General features: G+C 42.7%; 1 protein-coding gene across 8 annotated transcripts in view; it reads right to left on the reverse strand.

The window, feature by feature from the left end:
• Positions 1–19,765, reverse strand: part of LOC139549303 (Friend leukemia integration 1 transcription factor-like) — a 35,045-nt gene that overhangs the window by 14,889 nt on the left and 391 nt on the right. Inside the window, exons 2-6 of one of the 8 annotated variants that reach the window (XM_071359605.1) lie at positions 17,382–17,459; positions 9,219–9,430; positions 8,706–8,860; positions 7,742–7,945; positions 873–941 (exon numbers count right to left, since the gene is read on the reverse strand). In XM_071359605.1, coding sequence (XP_071215706.1) covers positions 873–941; positions 7,742–7,945; positions 8,706–8,860; positions 9,219–9,430; positions 17,382–17,426 — 685 coding nt within the window. In that variant the 5' untranslated portion in view covers positions 17,427–17,459. Of the gene's footprint in view, positions 1–872; positions 942–7,741; positions 7,946–8,705; positions 8,864–9,218; positions 9,431–13,201; positions 13,477–13,924; positions 13,947–17,354; positions 17,460–19,765 lie in introns of those variants that run through there. The other 7 variants (XM_071359603.1, XM_071359604.1, XM_071359602.1 and 4 more) reach the window with 7 other exon arrangements.

The raw sequence follows: 19,765 nt of genomic DNA on the forward strand, positions 1-19,765 counted from the left end.
ACTGATCAGTGTATCTGATCGGAGAGAATGAACATGTCTCATCAACACCAAGCAACACAGAACGCTAATCTACATGTTAAAACAATGAACAGTGCCCTATAACGCTCAGCGTAACAGTTGCCCTCCAAAACCTGCACAAATACACACATCAACCGGCAAAAAAACGTTGCTCCCTACCACCACGTGTTCCCTCTTAGATTGAGTCAAAGTTGTGACAACAAAAACAACTCATTTCCCTTTTTGTCTCCTTCTCTCTGTTTACATTGTGGCTGAACCACCTGTCCTTTAAGTAAACCTCTCCACAAAAATGACCTTATTTAGACGTGCTATCTCGCTGAGTCCCCCACCCTATCCTCCTTTATCTCCCCCTGTGGATGGGGAGGTTAGCCACGGCATGCCTTTTGTTTTGCTAATTCCCTTCCATTGTAAGGTGGCCCTCGCTTTCCTCCATGTGCAGGTAGGCCATGAATAGCACAGACTGGGGTAGAGCTGCCTGATATTATTCCCCTGTACAAAAGATACACCTGTCAATAGCTGTGTCTCTACTTGGTGCTGCCAGGACCTGGGCCGGTTCTCCTCTGTGGCAGCAGAGAGGGAACTGGCACTCACACTGAGACCACCGTGCGCTGAGGGGCTGGCAGACAGAGCGGCGCGTGCTGCAGCTCTATTGTTTTGGCTAAATGATCGTGCTAAATGAGAACACTCTTTCTTGTCCTCTCTCTCTTTCGCTCTCTCTCTCTCACTCTTTCAGAATATACCTGGCTCTCTTCAATTAAGGAAACATAGTCCTCTATGAAAACACCTCTGAAATAGAAAACTGTTGCCCATATTTAACATTAGCAGTAAGGTTTTGGAAAATAATGCTGTCCTACCTTCTTTGGCAGCCAGGCGTGGAGACTGGTCCGTGTGAGATGGAGTGTTGTAGGATAATGATGAGCTACCTGCAACACGCCAGATGGGCACAACGTCAGAGCTGTATGATCTCAAAGTTTACAGTTATCTGTGCATAGGGCAAGATTAATAAAATATACTGGCTAATAGTTTATATAGTATAGAAATTCAAGTCATGAATTTTAATGATTCATTATTCATTATACAGCGAGTGTACAAAACATTTCCATGACATATATTGACCAGGTGAATCCATGTGAAAAGCTATGATCCCTTATTGTTGTCACCTGTTAAATCCACTTCAATCAGGGTAGATGAGACAGGTTAAAGAACGGTTTTAAGCCTTGAGACAATTGAGACATGGATTGTATATGTGCCATTCAAAGAGTGAATGGGTAAGACAAAAGATTTAAGTGCCTTTGAACAGGGTATGGCAGTAGGTGCCAGGCGCACCGGTTTGAGTGCATCAAGAACTGCAACACTGCAGGGTTTTTCACGCTCAATAATTTCCAATAAAGGTATATCAAGAATGGTCCGCCACGCAAAGGATATCCAGACAACTTTACACAACTATGAGAAGCATTGGAGTCAACTCAATATTAGGAAGGTGTTTCTAATGTTTGGTATGTGTACAATGATATTAGCTGTGAGTAGTAACACTGGCCAATACCCAGTAGGTGGCAGTAAGAAGATCCTTGATTAGTGTAGGTAGATCTTAATTTCCTTTAATTTGAGATGCCTCTTAAAAGTATACTTAAAAACTGCCCATGGTACATTGTAAACAATCAATCCATTCTATCCATTAAAGAATCGACCCAGCAATATTTTTATATGTAATCCTTTGAACTCGGAATGCTGTGCTGAGTCAACAATTCCACCACAAACCTCCTGACTATTAAAGTCCAGAAACCAAGACTATTTATAATAGCATAATGGCTAGCTTTTCATTTTACCTTATGGAGCAGAACTGTGCTCTGCATTCCTCTGCTTACACAGGCACCCTGGGCGGCACCAAAATGCTCTCTTAACTTTAGCTGCCCCGACGCATAAATCAGAGTGGAAAAACAGACCAAAAATGCACTGGGAAAATACCAGTACTAGTACTACTATGGGGAGTGTAACATTTAAGACAAAGACTACTACTATTGGGAGTTGCTGGTTAGGAAGGAACTCTATGAGCTATTCTGAATGGGCAGGAGACGGAGAGATGAATAACAGTATAGGCTACAGCTTGGGAATGCAGGATGCCTTTGCTCATTTTGGAGGGTGAGGGGAATGGGGGGGCCCACAGCAATGCAGACCTGAGGTCTTTTTTTTGGCGGGTTGGCGGAGGGAGGCGGGGGGCTCTACACACATATTCTAACCCCCACCCCAACCCGCACAACCCCAGCCCACGCCACCCCCAAGGCTCTGGCCCTGGTTTGGACCTGGGGCTGGTGAACAGGGGAAGCATTGTGTGAGGCAGGGTCCCTGCACAGCAATCAAACGCAGCTCCCCATACAAAAATTATTCCACACTCTCAGTGTAAGCGCACAAGGCAGGCACGGCACCGACCCATCTCCAGGGTGAGAGAGAGAATAGTAAAAAGTAGTAGGGAGAGAGAGACGGGGTTAGGGTTAACTACTGCCCTACTGGGTTCCTCATGGGGGCCGCCCCAGACAGGCAGAGCTGCTGAGAAAACAGATTCAAAAGAGAACACTGGGACCGCTATTATAAGGACGGGAGAGAGAGAGGGAGCGAGGGAGAGAGGGAGAAAGAGAAAATGGAGAGCGCCAACACTGACACTTTGGGCGAGGGAGGTTTGGCTAAACCGCCTATTTATTTGGACGTGCTCTTCCCCCTCGAAAACACATCCCAGTAATCTGACTGCGCAGTGGAATGACTGGCTGATGTTCAGCCTCCTCCAACCGAGCCACATCTGCCAAAAGTCTGTACTTCTATTACATAATACCTCCAATAGCAGTGTTTTGTTTTCTTTCTTTTCTATAAATGATGAGTCTAAAACGCTTCCTGCCCCTCCATCCTCCATCTTGACACACCATAATATTGACAGACATCCTTCTGAGATGGTTAGACGTCATTGACCTTTGCTGAGCCCTGGCCTGATGTTGATCCTACCAAGCTAAAATCTATACTACCCCCTCACACATGTATACCCTTTTCTCCATCAACAAACCCCTCTCAAGTCCCACACCGCCTCAAACATGTACATACCCTTCTCTCCATCAACAATCTGAAGGGCACCCACCCGGGCGGTGAGGCCACTGCCCCTTAAAGGAGGCCTAGGAGACCCCAGTAATTAGACTACATTAGCCCAGTTCCTTGACTAACCCAATCCAACCAGAGGTGCTGTGTAATGGTACCTAACAGCTAACAACAGAGGCAGCCAGGCCTCTGAACCCCTACACTGCAGTGCTAATCTGCCAATAGAAATAACTAATGCAGGAGGAGCTCAATAAAAAACTAAAAAGAGAAGGAGAGAGAGAGAGAGAAAGAGAGAGAGAGAGAGAGAGAGAGAGAGAGAGAGATTGGGAGTAACTTGCTGCGAAGGAGAGAACTCCAGATCTCCTTTTCCTCTGCAGCCTTCAGCCCAGATGTTTATGGTCTGCATAAACTATTGAGGGCTTGAGAATGTCCCCACACTCGAATGGGCTGCACCAGCAGCAGCAGTAGGATCAGGAGCAGAGGCAGCCCGGGAGGCTGGGAGCCCAGACTTATCACTCTGTAAATCCTTCCAGCCACAGTCAGCCACACAGAGCAGACCAGACCAGAGCAGGGACACCTGGGAAAGAAAGCAATGCAGCTATTCTCCTATGGCACTCAATCAGAGCCACTTCAGGCTATTTCCACGCACTTCAATAAAAACTCCCACTCTTTCATTCTCTCTTTTTCTCTCTCTGCCCCCTTTCTCCTGTCTCTGTGTCTGAGGATACAGTCTCTCCTTGTTGGAGGTTTCACTGTGCTGTGCTTGGTTCGTTCCAGCACATGTGGTATCAAACCGACCTACATGGGTGCAATAAAGCAAACGGTCCGCAGTCCCTCCCTGACAGACTAATTTGAACAAATTCTCAAATTGCGCCCCAAATTGAAAGCACATTGGAGAATGGGAGGCCATCGCGTAGAAAATCTGGATAAGTGACCAACAATGGGGCCAAAATAATGCACAGGCAACCACCCTTATTACTGTTCGCAGCTGGAGACAGAGATTCAGATATGTGCAGAATGCCTTGCTGGCATGAGCTTTTATATGATATTCCTCCCTGTGTATGACTAAGACATAACAGACAGGCGTGTGTTGTTACTTTTAGCATATAGCCGCAGAGAGGGGAAATGTTCACTGCTCGGGCCTACAGTGAATAAGCTTAATGACACTGAAGAATGTTAATCAGAGTTTCAATAAACAGACCCCAAAGTAACACACATGATGTAAACAGATGTGTATGAAATGATTCCAGCTCGTCGAGGACAGACCGTCGTCGAGTTGGGAGGAGAGTGGAGAGGCGGTGGACGGGAGAGGGTGAGGCATCAGACGGCCTGTAATCACTAAAAACTTCCAGGGCCTGCTTCTCCCTCTCCTTGTGTATGTGTGTCTGAATCGGAACCGAGAGCTTAGCCCCGCTCCACCTCTCCTCGTGAGTGAAGCCAGAGGTCTGCGTTCTGGACGGGCTAGCTCCATGTCTGTGATTGTGTTTGTTTGTGCTGCAGGGGGAAGAGATCGGCTTCAGTTTCAAATCTGCGGCCCTGAGGTCAGGGCCGCAGGGCCGCAGATTTGAAGATAAACCCTGGAAACTCCCCACCCTCTTCCGACGTCGTGCATTTACTAACACAGTTCCTCTCACCTCAACGCGAGCTCACCGCCCCGCGTCAATATACGCCCTAATGCTGCTCATTTCTCAAAAGGCCTGCCACTGGTCAGCCAGGCACGGGACGAAGAGAGAGCATTTGTCTCCTGGCTTGGGAAGGAGTCCAAAGTAATTTCAATACCCGAGCGGAGGATTCCGAAGCATCTCTTCTGTTTCCAAAACACACAACAACTAAATCAAAAGAATGGTGGCGGGGGTAGAGCCGCAGTGCAGGACGCCTAAGCCAGGCTAAGTCCCGCGGCAACCATTCCTAATGAAAACTGCTCTGCGGAGAGATAGAGGGCCCAGCGGCGGTCAGTCAGACACACAGAGCCTCCAGTCCATGCTGCATTGTAACACAATGGGGCTGTTATACTCACAGCAGCCATCCCCATTCCCTGGGCCCAGACGCCACGCACAGCACAGAGAAAACTGTTGACACCCACAGAATAAAGTTCCCATTACATCACAGCAAGACCCATCACGATTTTTAGGAGAAACTTTAAAATTAGTCAACCATTAGGGCTCCACCCTGCTCCATGTCATGACGTTTTGCAGCTGCTATTCTTGCTATACAGTACAGTGCAAACAGCAGAGGATAACTGTCATACATAGAGGGTGGGATATCCATGGAAATATTTACTGGTTTACTGAAATAACTGATGTTATGGATGGCCTCCAACATTATGGCTTAGTGTGTTTTGTGATGGCCATCCACCAACTCCATTAAATGCAGTGGATGTCTATAAAACCTGAACTCTACAGCACAGAACGGTACACAGTCCAGATAATCTGTACGAGATGCCAGATGCTGCGTGTCCTCCTGGTATCTTGCTTATAGATTTAATTTGCATATTGGTGCAGCAAAACCTTGTTTCTTTATAGTCGTGTCTCGCTGCCAAAACATGCTAGGCCGTAATGTACAAAAGGCCTTCCAATTAATCAGAAAAGCTGCCTCCATTGTATATTACAGATAAACTTCCTGTGCTCTGCTGAACACATAGGCCTCACTCGCTCGTGTGATTCCTGAGGCAATGCACCTGGGCTTCATCTTACTGTGGCCTATGTGGAATAAGGCAATCCTAAGTGGAGGGAGAGCGGGTTACAGTCCAGAGATGATGGTTATCTACAGGGAAAAAATCTTAAGTCCTCATGGCTGCAAAGGCTGTATGTGCCAAGGCCTGCAGGGTGCCCTTTTTGGAGAAATGGGGTCCAGTTTTCCAGTAAGGCTGTATCATTGTCTGGCGACTGTAACATGATGACTATGGTGACAAAACACAGTGAGTCATTTAATTCCCCTTGGTTCGTCATACTCTGTTCACATCCAAAAGCAGGGGCGATGCGCTGAGAAACAGAGACTGAAATGTCTGTGCTATTTAAGCCTCCTCTACTCTTTATGAAAAACCAATCCAGGCAAAAAAACAATGTAAAACATTCAAAACGGGTAAACCACGTTTTCTGGCATTCTCACATGGCCGGGTGAACGAGATTGGACATATGTCAATGTCAGAATGCAGTACAAACTGGCTAATGGAAGAGACAGAGAACTTCTGTTCTGTCATTGTTTGTTACCACACTGAGAATAAAGATCATTGAGAAACTAGAGTCCTACACCTCCACGATCCATCACTGACATATAGTGAAAAAATATATGAACGCAACATGCAACAATTTCGAAGATTTTACTAAGTTACAGTTCATATAAGGAAATCAGTCAATGTAACCTATGGATTTCACATGACTGGAAATACAGATATGCATCTGTAAATCCTGTAAATACCTTAAAAAAAGGTAGGGGTGTGGATCAGAAAACCAGTCAGTATCTGGTGTGACCACCATTTGCCTCATGCAGCGCGACACATCTCCTTCGAATAGAGTTGATCAGGCTGTTGATTGTGGCCTGTGGAATGTTATCCCACTCCTCTTCAATGGCTGTGCGAAGTTGCTGGATATTGGCGGGAAATGGAACATGCTGTCGTACACGTCAATCCAGAACATCCAAAACATGCTCAATGGATGACATGTCTGGTGTGTATCCAGGCCATGGAAGAACTGAGACATTTTAAGCTTTCAGGAATTATATACAGGGGACCGTGCATTATCATGGTAAAACGAGGTGATGGCAGCAGATGAATGGCATGCCAATAGGCATTGTTAGGATCTCATCACGATATCTCTGTGCGTTCAAATTGCCATCGATAAAAAACAATTGTGTTCATAGTCCGTAGCTTATTCCTGCCCATACCCCCACCATGGGGCACGCTGTTCATATATATATACATACATAACCTTTATTTAACTAGGCAAGTCAGTTAAGAACCAATTCTTATTTACAATGACGGCCTACCCCGGCCAAACCCCCCCGATCACAGCCGGTTGTGAAACAGCCCGGGATTGAACCAGGGTCTGTAGTGACGCCTCTAGCACTGAGATGCAGTGCCTTAGACCGCTGAGCCACTTGGGAGAAGACGTTGTTCATAACGTTGACATCAGCAAAACGCTCGCCCACACGACGTCTGCGAATGTGAGGCCGATTGGACATACTGCCAAATTCTCTAAAACAAGACAGCTTATGGTAGAGCAATGAACATTCAATACTCTGGCAACAGCTCTGGTGGACATTTCTGACAAAAAGCATGCCAATTGCACGTTCCCTCAAAACTTGCGACATCTCTAGCATCGTGTTGTGTGACAATACTGCACATTTTAGAGTGACCTGTCATTGTCCCCAGAAAAAGGTGCACCTGTGTAATGACCATGCTGTTTAATCAACTTCTTGATATGCCACACCTGTCAGGTGGATGGATTACCTTGGCAAAGGAAAAATGCTCGCTAACAGGGATGTTAGCAAATTTGTGCACAAAATTTGAGAGAAATACGTTTTTTGTGCTTATGGAACATTTCTCTGATCTTTTATTTCAGCTCCTGGAACATGGGACCAACACTTCACATGATGTGTTTATATTTTTGTTCAGTATAGATCAATTCAAATGGCTGCCAGAACTTACTTTCCCTGAGGTAATTGAGATGAGAGAGTAGGACTTCAGCGTTGTACATGGTGGTCAGTCGGAGGAAGTCGTCCTTGCTCATCTTACACAGCTCCTTGCCGTCTGTGTTCTGGAACATGGCCGTGTCCATCTCCAGCAAGCCGTACTCCTTGACGGCCCACTCTAGCCACTGGCGGACATGATCCTGAGACCACAGCGACGGATCTGGAGGAAGACAAGAAGACAGAGGCAGTGTATACAGCACGGGACAATCTACTCTTTTCACTGTGATTGAGAATGCATTTCAAGTTTTGGTCTCATAATTATTTCCAAATTATGGCTAATGTACCCAATCGTTATTTTCACTTGTTTATTTATCTAGCTATTCATTCATCCATATTTCAATGAATGTATCTGACCCATCCTTTCCCAGATTGTGTAGCCTATGTAATACTTTGATGGAGTGAAATCATACACCTGCATCTATTCTACAGTATATCTGATGTACCATCAATCTCTTCCAAGACTGACAGAGAGTGTTTCCCAAAGCATTTATCCCTCATAAATAATACTCTGTAATATGTGAATCAATTTGCCAATGTAAAGAGCTCTTTGACTGAACAGACCTCTGTTGCCTGTACGTGTTTTAGTCATACTCCCATGAGCAAGCTAAAACATTACTAACAAAAGCATCAAAGAGCCTTCACCCGTGACCCAGCTAAATACACCCGGGGCTAATAAAAACATCTCTACAACATCAGAAAATGTATGCCAATTAATAGCATGTTTATAGGCCCTCCATTTGACTCGGAAGAAAAACGACTAAGAAATAAACCTTTCTCACAGCCTGGAATGTAAAGTCATAGTACTTATAGGTCTAGGTATTGAGCAATTAATAACATCGGAAATAAAGAAAAAACAATATGTGATTTTCATTCATTATAAAGAAATACCATGTGGTTTATATTATAGAAGTCATTGTTACCTGCGGGGACGATGACTCTCCTCTCATTGGTGGTCATGTTGGGGGGCGGAGCGTTCTTCTCGTCCATGTAGCTTCCGTAACTCATCTGAGATGTGTCATTGCCCCCCACCAGCTTATTGCATTTAACCCCCACACTGCAGTCCACTGGGGACTCCCTGCTGCACAGACACACAGTGTCAGTATCAGCGAGAGACAAGACATCTTTATATTGGCTCTAAGCAGATGAAAATGGTTTGCAATATAGACCAACCACAGGGCCAATGGAGCAGAGCTTGAGATAGCCCAATGAAATTTAAGTGTCAGGTGAGTTAGTGGTAGACGAACAGCTCACTTTCTGCAGGTGGACAAAAATCATATTTAACTGTGCACAAACAATTGTTATGATCAACTATCCTTTTGAATATAGACTAATCTAGGGAACATCAACTCAAATAAGCAGAGACAAAGACATACAGCGACAAGACATAAGAGCTGGAGTCTAGTGAGATGGACTGTGCATACTGCTGAACATACCTGGATCCATTGATGTGGTCATACTCTCTCTTGACGCTCACTCGGACTGGCTGGTTAATCCACTCTTGCTGAGGGGGTAATGGGTGGATTTTGTGGGGCTGGACGTAGTCCTGTGTGCCAGATGCAGTCATGTCTGTCTTGGGTAGAGGGGCAGCAGCAGCGTAAGGAGGCTCAAACAAGGACTGGTCTTCACTCACCACTGACAGTGCCTCCTGCAGGTCAGAGGAGGAACAGGTTATAGCGGGGCACCTCTAGAACAACAGAGAGAACCTGTGATCTCACAACTTCAATCTCTCACTTGTTGTAGATACATTTTGTTTACAGTAATTATGTGCAGTTATGTGTCATATCGCAATCTGGCATCCTAAGTGGTTTGTGTATACAGTGATTGGGCCTATGTAGCAACTACAGCTTCCTGTTGATGTTACCATGACTTCAAACATGACTAAAGTCCTGATGACTACTACGCACAACAAGATCTAGTCTGCATTTTCCTTCCACAGAGAAGGAACAGCAGCTGAAGAATCAACAGGAACAGCAAGGGGGTCAGTTCTACAGTGGCTCCCCTGGAATTCTCCTCTGTCTGTGTCCACGTGTTCTGTCTCATGTCTGGTAACTGATGCATGGAAAACATATCAGATCTATCATTGCCAGAGATGTATATGGGCTAATGGGAATACAATACTTGCTATTCCAATGATCTGACATACAACAACCTATACACAGAGCCAAAGAGATGTACACTATTTATGAGATATACAGGTAAACGGCTCTGCCTGTATAGACTGTGGCAGCCTTTTAGCTAAATCAGTTTTAAAACTTCTGTTTACTATGAATGAAGGAGCTGGTGAGGCCTGCCTTGCCTCAGCTCTGTCAATGACACATTTTAGTGAAACAAAGCAGCAGCAACAGAGACAAACTGATCTAGAGTCATTACAGTTAAGCTGTTTCAAGGATTAGGCTCATGTCTGACACATCTGATCTGGTAGCATCTGATGTCACAGATTAGACAGATATCTGTAATCCTGAGGGATTATAGATATTTTCAAAGATAACATCCTAGATCAAGACAAAGATGTGCCATTAGCACAGTTCTTCCCCCGTCGAAGAACAAAGTACTGTATGTACGCATCAAAACACGTCTGACTGTTCACGAAATAGCAAACATGGATCAAAAAGGCTACAAGGGCTAGATTTCAAAAATCGAATCAAATTGTATTTGTTACATGCGCCGAATACAACAGGTGAAATGCTTACTTACTACAAGCCCTTAACCGGAGCCAATGAGTCCTAACAAGTGAAAAAGTGAAGCAGAGTTGCAGTGATACATGCAGTGGCCAGTCTGCTGTTTACAGCCTGTGTACTCATCTCCTGAGATGTCTAATCTCGGGATGGGGATTTCTATCTTCACCACTAATCAGAATAATACAGCATATTCACATACAGTAAGTACAGTGCATTCCAGCAAACTAATGCTTCAATGTACATTCACTAACACTGACTGTATGTGTCTGTGATGTGCCAACGGTTCTAAACTGACCAAGGTGACAGCTTTTGAGGCCATTAATTGGGAGGGCTGGATGGATGATACTTTGTGACAGCATCTGATAATGCCCTCAGAGTTGGACAGATGTGCCAGTGATTTCATCAGTCAAACCATCATAGCTGCACACTAGCAGTCTGGTAGCCATATGCCCTATCAGAGAAGTCTATACAGAAGCTAGCCTGGTCTGGGGATGATATGTTGAGAGCAGTGAGGGAATGTCTCAATGTCTCCTGATAAGGGCAGCTCTGCTGTTATGGCTGTTGCACGTTACATTTACACTGACATATCAGCATGTGCCTATCAAGATTACAGGTTTTAAAAATAATGTGAGTGTATGCACTTCCAAACAGACAATATAACACACCAGTCTGAGTCTATTTGAAATGTGTGTTCTGTATCAATGTGGAACACACACACTGCCAATGGTAAGGTTGCGACAGAGATACAGTTCATTTATCTACATTCATTGATCTACATTCTTCTCTCCTGAACATCTTGTGCTAACATCCCATCCCACGTAGGCTATTCAAGTAGACTACAAAATAATATTCACTGGGAACAAAAAGAAAGGCACTCCAAGTCTTGCATTCTCTAAATGATTTACAGTACTTATCAATAATTAGGTGGTACCATATGATGCCATTATCAACTCAACATAGGTTAATGTTGTTCACAACCCTCATTCATAAACTAACAGGTCTTCCTAAAGTCTTCTTGGGAAACTGTGACAGTGGAAGTTGCCACGTGCCTGGGCCACCACAGATGCCTTACAGCCAAACGGCCTGGCTCACAAATGCCTCACGATGCGTGCCAGTACCAAGTGCCAGTACCCAGTACACCACTTCCATCCAGACTGCACACGTCTATTGTGTCCTCCACACACACCCATCAGCATGCGATTCAGGAGGCATTCCTGCCCTTTGTTTGAGGAGGAAAGGGAAACCTGTCAGGAAACCAGATTGTGCAGAACAGGAAGCTCTCATGGCTCGATAACCCCCCCCCCCCCCCCCCCCCTTTGATGAGTAAAGTCTGAATACAGTTTGTAGTCAATCAAATATACACACGGATACATGCACAGTCCTGATACATTCATAATAATATAGTCATTATTGTTGTTATATTATTGTTATATAGTCATCATTGTTATACATCATCACAATTTAGCAGAATATTAACAATCATTTCACAAGACCTAAATGTTTCTATTTGTGCATGTTTGTGTATTAAACAATCAATCACAAACCAATCAGGTAAAAATGATTTAATATAAATTCAATTTTTCTGTGCAGTCAACGCTTATACTGTTCCAAAACTTACACCACACCCAGCCGCCACTTCAACCCCACAACCCCGCTTATTTTAACATCCAAAGAAAACACATTGGCAGAACGATACGTTTCCATGGGTATTATAATAGTCCAGTTAGTTAGAAATAAGAGCAGAATAACTATATTTGACAATCGGCTATGTCTACTCAAAGTCCAGACACAATACCGTGGTGCGAAATGCAGTGACCTAACCATCAAACATCTGCATGGCCATGCATCTGGAAATTCAATACATGGAGGACTGCGCTTGAATACCCGTCCCTCAAGACTAAAATATGCGCGCTCCCTATTATGAATGACCTTTTGTGTTCAATTTAAGTATAACTACCCAGGTAAGACTGTGAGCCTTTTGTTATTCATGAATTACAAGAAGGAGATTCGCAGTTTTCGCTTCTAAATCACTCCGTGATATTTCCAAATTACATTTTGGCTATTGATAAGGCTATTAAAAATGTGTGTTCAACACTCGTTTTACAACGGAAAATATGCGTTAAAAAGGTATGGTTTTACGCATGGATTCTACTTCCTTGTACAGCCTGAATAATAAACGCCACCAAAACACCATCAGTAACGTTTTGAACCATGAACTGTGAGAGGATCCCCGGGCACCGTGCCACCACAATTGCGCAGCCACATCTTTGACACACCATACCTTACAAAGAAACGCACGTTCATCTAACCGCATAGCCATATATCGCCTACATATTGCGTAATCCATAGCCAACACTATTGCAACTGGAGACCAAAAATTGTTCTCCAATTTGTTATGTAATACATACTTTCCACTGAATAAAATGAGCACTTTGTTGATTTGCAGATGTGCATCTACGCGCTCGTTCCAACATTGAAAGCATATATCGAGTCTAAACGTTTCTTATCCAACCAAAGCTTATTTTCCCTTTCAAAGTTTCCTAAAGGAAAGGGAAACTTCGGGATAAAGAGGAAAAAATAAGGACATCTGGTTACCGCTTTCGGAGCAAAATAAAAAGCCGTTCATTGCCCAACATTGTAGGCTACTGCTCACAGACATAGCAACTCATGATAAAAGGAGGCGCAACTCCGAAAAGCAAAGCTCTCTCAAATTCGTACACCCAGTCTTCCACCCTTACCTTAATAGTTCCGTCCATTTTGCGCAATTTTCAGCGAACCCCAACAATATTCCAAACATGACACGCTCCTGAATTAATTCCAGCCCCCGATATGTCGCAGAGAGAAAGAGACAGTTAACCGGATGGTTTTTTTTCTCTACATTTGGGAAGTGAAGTCACCGCTTTTGAGAAGGAAGCTATGTGTGTCACTGCAAGCCCTGCCTTCATTGCAGCTCCAAAAAGCAGGATACTTGTCCCAAAGAGATAAGCAGGGAAAACAATTGCGTGTTCCCCCCGCTGTTAATGTTTTTACTCTGAAATATTTACAGAATGGTTGCCAGCGTTATGCATATGTTGATGTAGGCTGCATTTGTGTCATTTTTTATACAAACGTCACAGACACTGGCGAATGAGTTTGTTTCAACAATTCCATCAATATACATGTATTATGTTAAATTCATTTGCCAATGAAAAAGTAATAATTTAAACTGGTATAGACTGTTATGTGATTCCATAATGTTTTATAATCTCCTCATTGCTTTTAATGCAATGCGTCCATTTTTTTTCTTGATTTTACTTTAGCCTAATTCATCCCCTGCTCTTTTAACATCTTATATTCGCGTTTCCACTGCGAGATGGAGATATAAAATAGAGTTTCACTTTCAAAGCAGACAGATGTTTTCCTCGAGAGTGCTGACGAAATGAACTGTAAATCAAACCAAGAGGAATACGAACTTGAACTACCTGTGGCAAGGGTTGATGCTCTTTGTTATAGCCTTCCCAGCCTCAGTGACGTTTTCCTGAAACACCATTAATAACATCCAAGCACGCAGCGCCCCAGATCAAGGTCCGCTCTACACGTGTGCGTCTGCTATCCAACACAGTAGGGAATTATGATGGATTGTAGGCTTATATTTCCAAATATTGCAAAGGGGAACCCCCTCTCTTAATATGTTTGGAGTTTAGTTCATGAATAAATGTGTGTGGTTTTCATTAATGTAATGATGAAGTATACCTACTCCCATTAGATGTTATTACATTGCTATTACATGTTATTACATTATCATAGGCTTCTATTATTATTATTATTATTATTAATTTATTATTAGGCCTAGGCTATAGTTGAACTACTTTCTTCCTTAGGTTACTGGAGCCATGGACAAACATCCCCTGTCCCCACCCCCAAACATTTTTCCTCTACCTTTGGAAATTGCCCTCATCAATTCAGACACAATTTCAGCGCAGATGCTAGACATGGAGCCAGCTCTGAACGTGACCAGACCAATAGGGCTCTGCCTGAGGGAGCGGCAAGGCCACAGAGCGGCCAAACCCAGCCTGCGCCGCTGCGACTGACAGACGGACCGGCCTGTCTGCTCTCGACTTGGGGGTCTGTTGCGGGAGAGGCCCCCTCGAGACCACCACATCTGGATCCTGCTTGGGGTCAAGGCTTCTCCTGCCTGAGGCCAGTTCAGCTTCGTGTAATTAAGGGAGACACCTTGTTTAACTATTTAGTGGCCGTACCTTTTTCTAATTCAACATTCCACTGTTTTGGTTTTGTATTGGATTTCGTTAATTTTCGTTCAAAATAAAAGTAGGGCGAATGATGTAATGGTATAATATTCATTATAGATTCCATCCATGTTAGACCCGTTTGCAATAGCAGAGGGCAATGGTAGGGCTTAACTTTTAGAAAATAATAGATGTTTATTATTTTAAGTAGCCTATTGACTAGTATGCCTAATAGTGAACGACTGTCATTTTATGGACCATATAAGTAGGCCTATTTCCAGAACGCTAACACAATCTTGTGTGATTTGTTGACACCTGAGGTTACTTGTGGAATAATGTGACCAAACTCTGAAATCACCTGGCAATATTGATTGAGTTGGTCATAGAGGCACAGTAACCGAGGCAAATCACTAAAAAAACTAAAGACTAAGTAAGAGCTAGGCTATCGCTAATCAAATTACTCACGCCATTACGCACGAAACATGTAGGTTTATGCTAAGAGAGAAAAGCTATCCCGGGACCCGCCAAGGCCATAATGAATACAGTGGTAACAAACATTTTCGGAGGCCAATAAACAGATGCAAGTTGGTTTATACAGCGAACCACAGAACATCTGGCTTGACGTTGGAACTTGACAGCCAGACATTTCTTACCACGAGCTGTGGGAAGCCATAGCTCCTCCATTGGACAATACAAGAAGTGGGTGGATACTACTTAGGTTAGTTTCAGTTTTTAAATTGTTGCCCTTTTGCTCATCGTGAATTTACAGCACTTTACAACTTCACTTGCTTACAAGTGCGCAAGAATAGCCTATATAGGCCTAAACATCTCCATAATGTAACCAAATGATCCAAGAGTAAATTATAACGGCGATGATTATGCCGGTATTATTATAGGTTTTCATCATCATTATTAGTCAAGATTATTAGCCTACTGAAAGAGGCCTTGGTTTATATTATTCGTGAACAAATATTAATTCATAAAAGACCAAACAAACTAACGTGAGGCCTACTAAAAACCACTTCTATAAATTAATTTATGTGACAAACCTTTTTGGCCTATTATTTGAACCACTAGGCCTACATAGCCATAGATATGGATAGGCCGTGTAAGACTGTTCATTAGACTTCAGAGTTCTGGTAAGCCCCTTCCCTCTCTCGGCAAAAAGAAAAAAACAAGTAAAATACTCTGCAGCATACAAGACCTAACTGTCTGGTCCCTTGCTCGGGGCCATAATTAATTTGAGATTTATTTTTATTGGAGAGCTCGAGTCTCGCCTGGCCTTAACCAAACAAAACAAATGCTAGACCATGGATTCGCTTGAATGAAGCAGCATATTTATTTAAAATGTGCCTTGAGGCGTGCCTGGTTCACATTCTAACCAATATCTTGCCCCGAAATGCAGAATAATTAAATGAAGGTTTCGATTAAAACGAGGGCACTGCGATATTCATTGACCTGACCTACTTTGTCTGAAATGTGGGTTGCTTAAGGAATCTTAACCAAAGAGTACTTTGCACAGGTTCTTGGATTGGTTTCCTAGTCATTGCCGTTTTGTCTTATTTAGGGAGCAGAAAGGGTCATTTCAAAACACATTCTCTCCTCAAACATTCCTTGCTGTTCAAGTCTCCCAAAACAAATCGGGGATTGTTCAGAGGCCTCAAGCAATGTGGCCAGTGAAAATTAAGTCTTTCTGCAGAGCGCTACAAACGTTATGACTGTATGAAAAGAGCCTTTATATGCAAAGGGAAATAAGTCGCCAAAACATAACAAGTCACTCTTGGAATATTTGGATTATAAAGATATTATGAATGGCTTGACTAAGCACAATTGTTCATTTTCATAAGCATACATGCTCCGCCTATATGCAATTGGTCTTCAACCAATGATCTATGAAAGATATGGCATCACATTTCCAATATTATTTTAAAACAGCCTGACTCACATAATAGCCTGCGGAAATGTTTATGTGTTATGATGAGCACTCAACAGGCAGAACAATGACAAGGCATATACACTCACACAACACATTCCCATAAAACATGACGACTGCACGTACACTGATAGTTTCCTAAAGTCAGATTATGGCATGTCCAAGATTGTGCAGTTTAATGTAGGATATAAGATTAACAATGGGAATGCATATGTCGTTTCAAACAAATCGTCCCAAGGCCTATACATTGTCCGCTTGCAAGAATTACACGCTGTACCATGTGATTCAATGCACAGAGTTTTAAACGTGAAAACCAGATGTCCACTATTTGCTTTGTTTACATTCTTTGAGACTGAGGCGGAGAGAGAACAAAAACTGCATGATGTCGAATATAATAATGCGCTATACCGGTCCCGCACTGAAGGCAAAGAGATTAAATCAATCTTGATGTCCAGACAGATTAACAGAATCACATTATACAGTAGACTACCATACAATGTTTGAATACAGGACTATTCTGCAGAACGGTTATAACATGATAACAACAATGGAATAGAGAGAGGCAATTGTGCCAAGATTTAATTGATATGATACCTATTGATACCTCTCATATTAGGCGTAGGGTAGGCATACCGATAGAGATTTTAAAAATGACAAGCAGATGCAAATTATTCGCAAAGTATCCTCATGAATATAAAATTAGGGACGACCCAGAACGTCCACCAAAATTACCTGCTCGAAGAGACGATGTTGTCTTACCTTGACGTAAGACGAAGTGTCAGGCACGGTCTGAAACATGTTCATAGAACCGAGAGGGCCGACAGTGTTCAACGGGCTCTGGGGAGAGTAGAGGAATATTAGCACAAAAAAAGGGAAAAACTGAAAAAGTGAAATATATTCTAAAATAACAATGCATTAAAAGAATAATAACAACACAAATAAATAGATTAGTCAAATATATTCATAATATGCTAATATTGTGCATAATAATACTTATAATAATGTGCATATTGATCATCAATTGTGGTTCAGTACATATGAAAATAATTCATTATGTAATGACAATGTAATGACAAATAAAGCCTATAGTGTGGTGAATAATACATGTTATGTCATGCCAATATGTCACGTCTAAATAGCTATGATAGCTATGTCTGATTGGTGGAAGAACGACTCCGCTTCCTATTGGTAAAAGAGCTACAGTGGGCTAGACGTAACACTGGAATAACAAACTTTCCTGCCCACTCGTTCAGTAATGCATTCGACCATCAACAACCTCTCTTCATAATGGACTAGCATCCACACAGCCAGCATTCAAGCTTCATTCATCAATTAACTCATACTTCTTTGACTCTTTTGTTAGTTCCTTTTTTATGTTAAATTAAATATGCAAACTTTTGTGCATTTTCAATGGCTGTGATCTCCTGAAAATATTCCCTTCAGACTAACAGTCCAGTTTTCTGCCCTCTGGATGTTATCAAATGAGTTTTGTTTAGATATTTTTTCAATTCGCCCTCATGTAAAATTATTTATTTATATAGACTTTTAGCCAAGACTCCAAGCCTCAGACCACATATTGTGGTTTCAATTAAATAAACAATTTGAAAACGTTTTACTTTCGGAAGCCTTTTGCTATTGTTCATGCTGTTGTGATATCAGGGTAAATTATTGAAAACATTTTCAGGCCTACTAAAAGCTAGAGAGAGATCTCAGGAGCGCGCACGAGCACCTTGCGGTTTTGTGAATTGCGTTCCATTCCGTGCAACCACTTCCACTGGAATAAGGAATAGGGTCAGATTTGGTTCATAGGCCCCACTAAGTTATTGGACACAGACTTGATTCATTCAGACATGTGACCGTCCTTGCCGTGTTGTTTCCTTCGTCACATATTTGGTGGCGCAATGATAATCTAACAACCAATCACATATTCTCATGCATGATACCACTGTTCATGATGGCCAGAACCACTACCATGGTTGACTGACTTTAACTTTCTCGATAGACAACTCATGTGGAGAAAGCAGGGCAGCAGAGCCCCAACCCCAACCCCCATCACGTTTCTCCCTAAAGCTTACCACATATTGAAACAATTTTCGCTTTAATAAGTGCAGTTTACAAAGTCTAGGGTGAAAGGGCAGCTCGAGGACGGTGTCTTTAGCGGTTCCCTCAGTGTGCAATTATCAAGAAGGCTGGCACATGCAGCATTTAACATTCCTAACATCAAGCAAATTACACTGAGACAAACACTGGTCTCCAGAACGAGTGGATAATGAAAACGAACTTTTTATTGTCAGTGCAAAGATTGCGGCCAAAGACTCATTCATTTCGACTCACATCCACTGACAGGAGACATTCACTGTCATTGTGAAAACGGGGAATACCGAAAGGTAAAGTAGAACTTGTCACTATAGGCCTACAATACATTGTGCAGGGCCCCCAAATCCACAGCGGCATTATGTTAAAAATAATCACATTTTCGAAATACGATGAAAACTAATGGACCACTACACATCCAGAATTCATGTTATAGCAATCTCTAAACAAATAAATAAATGTAAAACACACGGACTGACTAGTGTCTGATCATATATTTTATAGGCCCACAGTCACATATTTTATAGAATCCTTTCACGTTTGGCTGAAATGTTTTGGTTATTGAATTTCTGCCTCAGCACCGTCTACTGATACATTATCCAAGGGGCTTATGATCATGGCACGATTTATAATTGTAGCGGACCAATATGTTTCGTATTTTCAGCTCCTGTAGGCAAACGTTAGGCTCGCCTCATAAAGTTTCCCAAATGCATCCAATTTCTAAATGGTGAACGAGCATAGAATTCCGCATATGTAGCCAATTAGCCGAGTCGCGGCTCAGGAGGACTGTTGAATAACTGCAGTGACTTTCCTCTGAGACAGCCCGTGGACTGGAAGCCTCTAGTGTTACATTTTAAGCATATTACCTTGCACGAGAGCTTGCTGTTATCCATCATACATGAGAACGAACTGATTTCCCCTCATCTTTGCACTTTTTTCTAACCACAGTTTTCACTCATCAAGCAACCATGACAGCGAGTTATATTAGGACGAACTAAAACACATTTCGAAAACAAACATGACTTGTAAACGAAAAATAAACTAAATGT

The sequence above is a fragment of the Salvelinus alpinus genome, chromosome 22 (assembly GCF_045679555.1).
Source record: "Salvelinus alpinus chromosome 22, SLU_Salpinus.1, whole genome shotgun sequence".
Classification (NCBI taxonomy): Eukaryota; Metazoa; Chordata; class Actinopteri; order Salmoniformes; family Salmonidae; genus Salvelinus; species Salvelinus alpinus.